This window comes from Coregonus lavaretus, assembly GCF_964263955.1.
Source record: "Coregonus lavaretus genome assembly, chromosome: 29".
Classification (NCBI taxonomy): Eukaryota; Metazoa; Chordata; class Actinopteri; order Salmoniformes; family Salmonidae; genus Coregonus; species Coregonus lavaretus.
In genome coordinates, this window is record NC_140016.1 from 21314421 (window position 1) to 21326989 (window position 12569).

General features: G+C 44.9%; 1 protein-coding gene across 1 annotated transcript; it reads right to left on the bottom strand.

Annotated features, from left to right (window-relative positions):
• Window positions 1-7027: 7027 nt before the first annotated feature.
• LOC311104609 (putative G-protein coupled receptor 101) lies at window positions 7028-8374 on the bottom strand (the record flags this gene model as incomplete). The annotated part of the gene is made up of 1 exon (XM_084146477.1): window positions 7028-8374. One exon carries the CDS (start codon window positions 8372-8374, stop codon window positions 7028-7030), a length of 1347 nt encoding a protein of 448 aa, XP_084002603.1.
• Between the last annotated feature and the right edge of the window lie 4195 nt (window positions 8375-12569).

Sequence of the window (12569 nt, forward strand, 5' to 3'; positions counted from 1 at the left end):
AATCAAACTGTCCACTTAGGAAGCAACACTGATTGACAATACATTTCACATGCTGTTGTGCAAATGGAATAGACAACAGGTGGAAATTATAGGCAATTAGCAAGACACCCCCCAATAAAGGACTGGTTTTGCAGGTGGTGACCACAGACCACTTCTCAGTTCCTATGCTTCCTGGCTGATGTTTTGGTCACTTTTGAATGCTGGCGGTGCTTTCACTCTAGTGGTAGCATGAGACGGAGTCTACAACCCACACAAGTGGCTCAGGTAGTGCAGCTCATCCAGGATGGCACATCAATGCGAACTGTGGCAAGAAGGTTTGCTGTGTCTGTCAGCGTAGTGTCCAGAGCATGGAGGCGCTACCAGGAGACAGGCCAGTACATCAGGAGACGTGGAGGAGGCCGTAGGAGGGCAACAACCCAGCAGCAGGACTGCTACCTCCGCCTTTGTGCAAGGAGGAGCAGGAGGAGCACTGCCAGAGCCCTGCAAAATGACCTCCAGCAGGCCACAAATGTGCATGTGTCTGCTCAAACGGTCAGAAATAGACTCCATGAGGGTGGTATGAGGGCCCGACGTCCACAGGTGGGGGTTGTCTTACAGCCCAACACCGTGCAGGACGTTTGGCATTTGCCAGAGAACACCAAGATTGGCAAATTCGCCTCTGGTGCCCTGTGCTCTTCACAGATGAAAGCAGGTTCACACTGAGCACGTGACAGAGTCTGGAGACGCTGTGGAGAACGTTCTGCTGCCTGCAACATCCTCCAGCATGACCGGTTTGGCGGTGGGTCAGTCATGGTGTGGGGTGGCATTTCTTTGGGGGGCCGCACAGCCCTCCATGTGCTCGCCAGAGGTAGCCTGACTACCATTAGGTACCGAGATGAGATCCTCAGACCCCTTGTGAGACCATATGCTGGTGCGGTTGGCCCTGGGTTCCTCCTAATGCAAGACAATGCTAGACTTCATGTGGCTGGAGTGTGTCAGCAGTTCCTGCAAGAGGAAGGCATTGATGCTATGGACCGCCCGTTCCCCAGACCTGAATCCAATTGAGCACATCTGGGACATCATGTCTCGCTCCATCCACCAACGCCACGTTGCACCACAGACTGTCCAGGAGTTGGCGGATGCTTTAGTCCAGGTCTGGGAGGAGATCCCTCAGGAGACCATCCGCCACCTCATCAGGAGCATGCCCAGGCGTTGTAGGGAGGTCATACAGGCACGTGGAGGCCACACACACTACTGAGCCTCATTTTGACTTGTTTTAAGGACATTACATCAAAGTTGGATCAGCCTGTAGTGTGGTTTTCCACTTTAATTTTGAGGGTGACTCCAAATCCAGACCTCCATGGGTTGATAAATTTGATTTCCATTGATAATTTTTGTGTGATTTTGTTGTCAGCACATTCAATTATGTAAAGAAAAAAGTATTTCATAAGATTATTTCATTCATTCAGATCTAGGATGTGTTATTTTAGTGTTCCCTTTATTTTTTTGAGCAGTGTATTTACAGTGCATTCGGAAAGTATTCAGACCCCTTTACTTTTTCCACATTTTGTTACGTTACAGCCTTATTCTAAAATTGATTCCCCCCCCCCAAAAAAAAATATCATACCGCATAATGACAAAGCAAAAACAGACATTTTTGCTGACAACAAAAGGTCCATAGTTATTTGCACCCTTGATAAAGGGGGGAGGGAGAGAGACTGTATAAAATAAGTAATACAAAATACTGAGTTATATTGTATGCTAAAATCATTGGGAAATTATTTTATACTAATACAATTAACAAAAATAAAGGCATCCCTGTTTTCAATAATCTAGCACCCTCTGCTTGCGAGGATAACAACATACTTTTTTCTAAAATGTTTTATGAGATTGAAGGACACGTTGGGAGGGTTCTTAGACCATTCCTCCATACAATATCTTTCCAGATCCTTGATATCCTTTGTCTGCTCTTATGGACTGTCCTATTCAATTCAAACCACAGGTTTTCAATGGGGTTCAAGTACGTATACTGAGATGGCCATTGCAAAAAGTTGATTTTGTGGTCAATTAACCATTTATTTGTAGATTTTGATTACTGATTGGGGTTATTGTCTCGCTGGAAGATCCACTTGCAGCCAAGTGTCCAGGTACTTGGTCAAGTTCATGATGCTGTTAACCTTAAGGGCCCCACGACCAGTGGAAGCAAAATAGCACCATAACATCAAAGATCCACCACCATATTTTACCATAGGTATGAGGTACTTTTCTGCATATGTTTCTGTTTTTCCAACGTCAAACCCACCACTGGTGTGCGTAACCAGAGCTCTATTTTCATGTAATCTGGTCATAGCACCAGTTCCAAACCAAGATCCAATGCCGTTTATCAAACTCCAGGCGGCCCTTTATCAAGGGTGCCAATAATTATTATAGGGCCTGACTGTACATTCATCCCATGGCTTTGAGCAATACATTTCCGAATCGATATGTGCGCATTTGTACACTGCTCAAAAAAATTAAGGGAACAAATATCATACCGCATAATGACAAAGCAAAAACAGGTCTTTAGACATTTTTGCAAATTTGTTAAAAATAAAAACTAAAATATTACATTTACATAAGTATTCAGACCCTTTACTCAGTACTTTGTTGAAGCACCTTTGGCAGCGATTACAGCCTCGAGTCTTCTTGGGTATGACGCTACAAGCTTGGCACACCTGTGTTTGGGGAGTTTCTCCCATTCTTCTCTGTAGATCCTCTCAAGCTCTGTCAATTTAGATGGGGAGCATCGGTGCACAGCTATTTTCAGGTCTCTCAAGAGATGTTAGATCAGGTTCATGTCCGGGCTCTGGCTGGGCCACTCAAGGACATTCAGAGACTTGCCCCAAGCCACTCCTGCGTTGTCTTGGCTGTGTGCTTAGGGTCGTTGTCCTGTTGGAAGGTGAACCTTCGCCCTGAGCGCTCTGGAGCAGGTTTTCGTCAAGGGTCTCTCTCTTCTTTGCTTCGTTCATCTTTCTCTCGATCCTGACTAGTCTACCAGTCCCTGCCGCTGAGAAACATCCCCACAGCATGATGCTGCCACCACCATGCTTCACCGTAGGGAAGGTGCCAGGTTTCCTCCAGACATGACGCTTGGCATTCAGGCAAAAGAGTTCAATCTTGGTTTCATTAGACCAGAGAATCTTGTTTCTCTTGGTCTGAGAGTCTTTAGGTGCCTTTCGGCAATCTGCAAGCGGGCTGCCGTGCCTTTTTACTAAGGAGTGGCTTCCGTCTGGCCACTCTACCATAAAGGCCTGATTGGTGGAGTGCTGCAGAGATGGTTGTCCTTCAGGAAGTTTCACCCATCTCCACAGAGGAACTCTGGAGCTCTTTCAGAGTGACAATCGGGTTGTTGGTCACCTCCCTGACCAAGGCCCTTCTCCCCCGATTGCTCAGTTTGGCCGGGCGACCAGCTCTAGGAAGAGTCTTGGTGGTTCCAAACTTCTTCCATTTATGAATGGAGGCCACTGTGTTCTTGGGGACCTTCAATGCTGCAGAAATATTTTGGTACCCTTCCCCAGATCTGTGCCTCGACACAATCATGTCTCGGAGCTCTACGGACAATTCCTTCAACCTCATGGCTTGGTTTTTGCTCTGACGTGTACTGTCAACTGTGGGATCTTACATAGACAGGTGTGTGCCTTTCCAAATCATGTCCAATCAATTTAATTTACCACAGGTGGACTCCAAACAAGTTGTAGAAAAATCTCAAGGATGATCAATGGAAACAGGATGCACCTGAACTCTATCTCGAGTCTCATAGCAAATGGTCTGAATACTTACAGTGAGGGAAAAAGTATTTGATCCCCTGCTGATTTTGTATGTTTTCCCACTAACAAAGAAATGATCAGTCTATAATTTTAATGGTAGGTTTATTTGAACAGTGAGAGACAGAATAACAACAAAAAAATCCAGAAAAACGAATGTCAAAAATGTTATATAATGATTTGCATTTTAATGAGGGAAATAAGTATTTGACCCCCTCTCAATCAGAAAGATTTCTGGCTCCCAGGTGTCTTTTTTATACAGGTAACGAGCTGAGATTAGGAGCACACTCTTAAAGGGAGTGCTCCTAATCTCAGTTTGTTACCTGTATAAAAGACACCTGTCCACTGAAGCAATCAATCAATCAGATTCCAAACTCTCCACCATGGCCAAGACCAAAGAGCTCTCCAAGGATGTCAGGGACAAGATTGTAGACCTACACAAGGCTGTAATGGGCTACAAGACCATCGCCAAGCAGCTTGGTGAGAAGGTGACAACAGTTGGTGCGATTATTCGCAAATGGAAGAAACACAAAAGAACTGTCAATCTCCCTCGGCCTGGGGCTCCATGCAAGATCTCACCTCGTGGAGTTGCAATGATCATGAGAACGGTGAGGAATCATCCCAGAACTACACGGGAGGATCTTGTCAATGATCTCAAGGCAGCTGGGACCATAGTCACCAAGAAAACAATTGGTAACACACTACGCCGTGAAGGACTGAAATCCTGCAGTGCCCGCAAGGTCCCCCAGCTCAAGAAAACACATATACAGTCCCGCCTGAAGTTTGCCAATGAACATCTGAATGATTCAGAGGAGAACTGGGTGAAAGTGTTGTGGTCAGATGAGACCAAAATGGAGCTCTTTGGCATCAACTCAACTCGCCGTGTTTGGAGGAGGAGGAATGCTGCCTATGACCCCAAGAACACCATCCCCACCATCAAACATGGAGGTGGAAACATTATGCTTTGGGGGTGTTTTTCTGCTAAGGGGACAGGACAACTTCACCGCATCAAAGGGACGATGGACGGGGCCATATACCGTCAAATCTTGGGTGAGAACCTCCTTCCCTCAGCCAGGTCATTGAAAATGGGTCGTGGATGGGTATTCCAGCATGACAATGACTCAAAACTCACGGCCAAGGCAACAAAGGAGTGGCTCAAGAAGAAGCACATTAAGGTCCTGGAGTGGCCTAGCCAGTCTCCAGACCTTAATCCCATAGAAAATCTGTGGAGGAAGCTGAAGGTTCGAGTTGCCAAACGTCAGCCTCGAAACCTTAATGACTTGGAGGAGATCTGCAAAGAGGAGTGGGACAAAATCCCTCCTGAGATGTTTGCAAACCTGGTTGCCAACTGCAAGAAACATCTGACCTCTGTGATTGCCAACAAGGGTTTTGCCACCAAGTACTAAGTCATGTTTTGCAGATGGGTCAAATACTTATTTCCCTCATTAAAATGCAAATCAATTTATAACATTTTTGACATGGGTTTTTCCGGATTTTTTTGTTGTTATTCTGTCTCTCACTGTTCAAATAAATCTACCATTAAAATTATAGACTGATCATTTCTTTGTCGGTGGGCAAACGTACAAAATCAGCAGGGGATCAAATACTTTTTTCCCTCACTGTATGTAAAGAAGGTATTTCTGTTTTTGTTTTTTTATACATTTGCAAACATTTCTAATAACCTGTTTTCGTTTTCTCATTATGGGGTATTATGTGTAGATTTGATGAGGGAAATAAAACAATTGAATCCATTTTAGAATAAGGCTGTAACATAACAAAATGTGGAAAAAGTCAAGGGGTCTGAATACTTTCCGAATGCATTGTATGTAAATGTACTATGTTGAAAGTTTTAGACCATCAGTATTTTCAGAGGTCTCAAAATGAATAACGTGTAGCTATAGTACTGGGTTTACAGTACACTGTAACCTGTTTCATATCGACTAGTAGTCTGACCTTCATGCACTATGCTCTGATAAAGTGAAAAGATAATGTAACACCTATACCGATATGGTATTCTAATACTATCTACGCTTTACAGAAGCTAAGTGAGCTGATATGGAGTCAGTGGAGCCCTACCAAGATGCATGGCCGCGTACAGGTAACAGGAGTTTGTGAGAGCTCTCAGCCTCCTTTGAAACTCTGAGATGAGAGGGCAAAACTGGCTAAGGCAAACATGAACAGTGTAGCTTTCAGAAGGCTTGGTAGAGCCATCCACTTGGTAGTGGAGGGGAACAGTCAATGAGACACTGCACAGCTCAACTAACGAGGTGTTTTGAAAGGGAACCAGATGGTTCAGGGGCAGAGAGAGTGGTGTTCGCCCGCTCAAGAGGCTTCAAGGACAGGCATGTGCACTCCACAGTGCACAGTCCCCATAACACCCTGAATTAATTGGCTGGATTGGCAGGCTGCTTAGACTGACTGAATCATGGGGCACAGATCAATGGGGGATATTAGCTAGATGAGATGCTGTTTGGGAAAGGCAGAGGAAAGGCAGCTGTGCTTATGATGGGTAGCTAGTGGTGATGATTCTGGTGCTAAACTAGTGATTCGGATTCATGAATCACTGGTCATTTTGGTCCCTCTTCCTTGACATCACGTGTTATACACTATGGGCAGGGTGAGTGGTAACGGTTAGCACATTCTAATAATGCTCCCCACAGAAGATACACATACTAAGCTGTGTTCTGTAGCAACGTTTACAACAGTCAAATACACAGTCACATACATTTGTGGCATGTTATTTCAAGTTGATATGATAATATTTGATCTATTTCGTGGCAATTTGACAGAGATTCCCTCTAGAAACCCCCCCTTTATATTTCTCAACGGCTAATACCATCTAAAAACATACTTTTGAATGCACAAAATGTTCAATAAATACACTTCGGTGACCCTGTCTAGTACTCCTGTAGACATAACAGTAGACACATGTTTTTCAATGACCCGTCAACCTGAACCTAACAATAGGAGAACCAACAATGGCTTTTCAAGGAAAATACTGCAACTCAGGTCGCAATTCCTTTCCTGGAACCATGTGTATGGCAAATAATCATTACTTGGTCAATCTAGCCATCAAAAATACAACAACCCCGTATCACAACAAACAGACAATGTCAGAATGGACAACCCAGTAGACTAGAAGGCAGATCATCTCAAGTTTAACCATGATGTCTTCATTGGAGGGGAAAACTGCCACATGAAAGACAAGTCAACCCATCTCCCTGGCTGTTTCTCTGTAGACTGTTCTACTTGGTGGTGGTGTGAACGGTGAGCTCTCTCTCAGAGCTCAGGCTGGTGGTCTCTTTGCGGCTGTCCCTGGACCTCCTATCCGTGGTGGGGGAGGAGGAGGTAGCCTCCGTGGTGGTGCCCTCCTCCCAGGTGCGGAGGGGGCAGACACGGGTGGCCAGGCTGGGCAGGTTGTGGTGCGTGGAGCGTCCGTCGGTCATGGTGAAGCAGCTGTCCTGGGCGGAGGTGTGGCAGGGATGGCCCTGCCTGCAGAGTGGACCACACAGCAGGGCCAGGAACTCCTTCCTCACGCTGCGGTGCATGTAGCCGTAGATGTATGGGTGGAGGCAGCACTGCAAGAAGAAGAGGACCAGGGCTATGGAGGCCAGCCATGAAGGCACAGCAGCACTGGAGAGAATGGAGACTGTGTTGAGAACACTGTAAGGTCCCATGCTCAGGATGTACGAGGCCATGATTACGAACACCACCCGGGCTGCCTTGCAGTGGTAGTGGAAACGTCTGTGCCTGCCCCGGATGGGGTACCCCCCGGCTGAGAAGGAGTCCAGGGGTGGGGGTGCCTGTTGGGGTGGGCGCTGGGGGCTGCCAGGGCAGGGGGCCTGGGGATCCGGAGGCAGGTTGGACTGGGACTTAGAGTGGGTCTGGATGGGGTGCACCAGGGCGTTCTGCCTCCTAGCTGCCCTGAATACCATCCAGTAACAGCCCAGCATGATGAGCACCGGCAGCCCGAAGGAGAAAGTGGCAACCAGGACTGAGTAGGACAGGCTGGAGGACCACACCACAGAACACACGTTATGCCTGCGGTCAAAGTCTATGGCTCCCCAGCCATAGAGGGGCGGCGTGCTCTGGAGCAGACTCAACACCCAGGTGCAGGCGATTAGGTTGGTGCCCAGATGAGGGGTCATGCGGGTAGGGTAGGACAGCGGGTGGATGATAGCCAGATAACGGTCCACCGACACCACGATTATGGTGTTCACCCCGGCGAAGGCAAACAGGTGCATGAGCACCACCAGGGCCTGGCAGAAGCGGGCGTCCAGGGGCCACACACCGGGTACGGTGGCAGCGATGGCAAAGGGCATGACCAGCACGGTCTGGAGCAGGTCTGCCAGGAGGAGGTTGAGCACGAAGCAGTTGGCCACGTGGAGGAGCTGAGGCTTCCTCTGGAACACCAACAACACCACCACGTTACCAAACAGAGACACACACACGATGGCTGAGATCAGCACGATCTTCACCACGCTGTTGGCCACCGACGGCCAGTCTGTGGGGCCAGGAGGACCAGAGGAACCAGGATCCCATGGCACGGTGCTGGAGTTACTGCCCACACCTTGCGCCTCGGAGGTGGGCATGCTGAAGCTGGCAGGGTGGGGGAGACAGCATGCGTGACTGTAGCTCTGACAGCCTTTACCGTTTCCACCAGATGTCTCACAGGTCCTTTTTTCTGTCAGTCGGTTTTCATCTTGAAGGAGAGGATGAAAGAAGACAAAAGCACAAGCTCAAACTGAGGTTTGTCTGCTTTTAAACATCATGTACGCTCTAATTCTAGAGGACTACATTGTTCAGGCTGATTCATTTCACTATCAATTCATTCATTTTACAGTGGGGTGTCAATAATTTTGACCCCTACCTTTTTGAGAAAATAATGATTACTTGTTAAACAAAATCTAGTATAAAATAACATTAATTTCCCTTCTCTTTTTTTTTGCATACAATATAGCTCAGTTTTTGAATAATGTATTTTATACATTCATTATTGCTCATCTTTATCAAGTGTGTCAATCATTTCAGACCCCACTGTAGCTGCATTGTATACCTATGGCCATGGCTCTTTTGTAACAGCTGCATTAGACCAGTAAAGAGAGTACGAGTGCCTGTGCATTTCATTATCTGTCAACAGAAACCTGTGCATTTCATTATCTGTCAACAGAAACCTGTGCATTTCATTATCTGTCAACAGAAACCTGTGCATTTCATTATCTGTCAACAGAAACCTGTGCATTTCATTATCTGTCAACAGAAACCTGTGCATTTCATTATCTGTCAACAGAAACCTGTGCATTTCATTATCTGTCAACAGAAACCTGTGCATTTCATTATCTGTCAACAGAAACCTGTGCATTTCATTATCTGTCAACAGAAACCTGTGCATTTCATTATCTGTCAACAGAAACCTGTGCATTTCATTATCTGTCAACAGAAACCTGTGCATTTCATTATCTGTCAACAGAAACCTGTGCATTTCATTATCTGTCAACAGAAACCTGTGCATTTCATTATCTGTCAACAGAAACCTGTGCATTTCATTATCTGTCAACAGAAACCTGTGCATTTCATTATCTGTCAACAGAAACCTGTGCAAATTTGAGCCCCAATCACCAAACACGTTCTCACAAAATTAACGACAGTGTTATTAATTGATATCCCACTTCCATTGCAAATAAATATAACAGTATTTTACATAAGCGACTTGAAATGGAGAAGGAAAATTATTATTATTTTTTTATCTCAAATTCCATTGTTCATCTTTGCTCACTGATGCTCCCAATCAATTGATTTTGTATCGTCTACTCTTCACTGTTGCCAAAACAAACATTTTACCTTGAAATGGCCATCTTTCCTTTGTTTGGGGGCGGGTTTGGTTTAGATGCTGAAGGCTGCGGTGTTTTGGTCGGTGATGATGCTCCGTTCTCCTCAGCACCAGAGCGCTGGTTCCCCCATTGCTACCGTTCGATTCTCATCGCTTCGCCGCGCTCCCATTTTAGGCACCGCGGTATCGTCAATGGCAGCAGCCCCACTACGGCTCAAGCGGAATACGCTTCTTGTCATCACTCAGCAGGGGCATTTTATTTGGACAAGAATAATCTCCACAGCCCTTTACCGTTTATTTTCATGACAGATCAAGCATTCCTTATGTAATGGGCTATGGAATTCTGGTTAGCCTACACACAGTCTATTCGAGCTTGTCATGAAACGGACGACACCTGCGCTGTGAGAGCTGTTCATCTGTAATCAGCAACATTTATTTCCCAATTTTTCTCTTTGCGCAAAATGCAAAGACTTTTGGTTACACTGTGGGCTATTTTTGAAGCTACAAGTCCCCCCCAAGAGCACCTACATTCATAATGCAATCCTGATTTAGATCAAAGTATCAAACAGGCTTTTCCCTGGTATTGTAGTTCAGTGTTTCATTGAGCATTATACTCTAAATGTTAATTTCCTGTGACCAAATTAGACGACAGTAATTTCATTAGACAAAAGTAATTTAATCAGACGTTAGTAATTTACTGGACTAAAGTTATACTAAACCTGCACCCCTCAGAAATATCCACAGTTGCATCTTGCATAGATCAGCTTCAACATTCCAGATAGATTTTGGGTTCTATCAAACTAATTGTTTGCTTCAATTTTAATCACCCTGTTTATTTATTTTCCCCCAACCCTACCACCCCTCCCCTGATTGGAGCAAACTAACTGACAACAACACTTCTTCTGCTGCTAATTACAGCCACTTCCACTCACATATACAGTACACTAATCTTAATTCCAACATTCAGATGTCCACAGACTAACCCATCTTTCCCAGCATACAACCCTTTTACTATTTCCTTTTGTAATACATCCTTCTATTTTACTGTGATGTCTTACAAGGGTCTTGAAGCTCTCTATTTGTACAATTTCTACAGAGATTGCCCTAAAAACAAATACTTTACCTAAGAGTATAGTCATGTTTCCCATTGATTGATGGTGTTTTTTTTTTTTAATCTTCTAACAATACTGTTTGTAGGTCCATCAGAACACAGACATTATGACTTAACAACCACTCCTGGACCTGACCCCATAAACGAGCCACCGAAGGACAGTACCAAAAGAGATCTATTGATTTTGTTTCCTCGTCGCAGAGTCGGCGCAGGGCTGACTGTTCAATAGCCCATGTATTGAGTATTATTTTTGTGGCAAGAATTTTATATAATAGTTTAAATTGAAAAGAACAGATTGATGTGTCAATTGTTGTTTTGTATATCAGTTTATAAACCTTGTATCTATGTTTAATTATTTGAATCATTGCCAAATGGTTTGATAGTAAAATCCTAAGACATTTTTCCCTCATCAATCTACACACAATACCCCATAATGACAAAGCAAAAACAGGTTTTTAGAAATGTTTGCAAATGTATTAAAAATAAAAAACATATCTTATTTATATAAGTATTCAGACCCTTTGCTATGAGACTCGAAATTGAGCTCAGGTGCATCCTGTTTCCATTGATCATCCTTGATGTTTCTACAACTTGATTGGAGTCCACCTGTGGTAAATTCAGTTGATTGGACACGATTTGGAAAGGCACACACCTGTCTATGTAAGGTCCCACAGTTGACAGTGCATGTCGGAGCAAAAACCAAGCTGAGGTTGAAATAATTGTTCGTAGAGCTCAGAGGTAGTGCTGAGTCCTTTGAAGTGCTGAGTAAGCACTCCCTGTTAGATTTGACTGCATATTAAATGCTGGTGGCCATAGGAAGACGTTCCTCATCTTCCTCCTTAAGGCACAATGGCCCCTGGTTCCAAGGAAGTCCTGCGGAACCTGCAGCGGCCTGTGGGATTACACCCTGGTCCTGTGGCTCTGTCAGGGACACCCTCAAGAGCAACTCACACACTGCGCAGGAAGGGCCCCCTTCTCCCTGGAGCCCCCCAGCCAATACTACTCAGTTGTGGGGCCCCTAAGATTATTTCTCTCTCGCACACAAGCTGTTAACTAGTGCTCATTATAACCTTTGGCGGTGAGGAGGCGGTTCAAAGGAGAAAGTCACAGTGTTGAAAAATAACCTTAAGAGGATCATTTTGGAAGAGGGAACCACAGCGAGAAGAGAGAGAGGAGATGAAAGATATTTAGTCCCCAACATGCATACTGTTGATCTGAAGAACTAATGTACCTATTGATCAGCCATTGAAAGGGATTCCTTGATGAGATCAAATCAAGATGTCATGTGAACCGGTCTGATGAGGTAGAGCTATATTAGGGAGAGGCTGGGCACTCATGATACTTCAGACCAGGCTCAGCTGCTACTGCCTTTGGATGTGTAAAGAACAAATAGGTGAGTGAATAAAAAATGAATCTACCTCTATGTATGGTGTGGATCAAGGTCTGTGTTTGGTCACAGAGCCCCGGCCTTTTGTCAGATGAAGATTGAGTCATCAAAGGTTCTGTGTAGTAATGGCTTGTCAAACATTACAACCATGGTGAGTGGGTAGTATGTGAGGAAATGTCTTATTACAGTTGGAAAGAAGGAACAGATTTTGAGTGCACTATTCATTTAGTGATACTACTGCTTTTGAACCGTCATAACAGTGTGGGTTTATACTGCCATCTAGTGCTGAAATTGAGACATTTCATCAGATTTAGGTATTTCTGGTATTAGGATCCCCATTAGCTGCTGCAAAAGCATCAGCTATTCTTCCTGTGGTCCACATGAAACATGACATAATACATAATACAGAACATTGTTAGTCAAGGACTGAACTACATACATTTAAAACATCACACATAG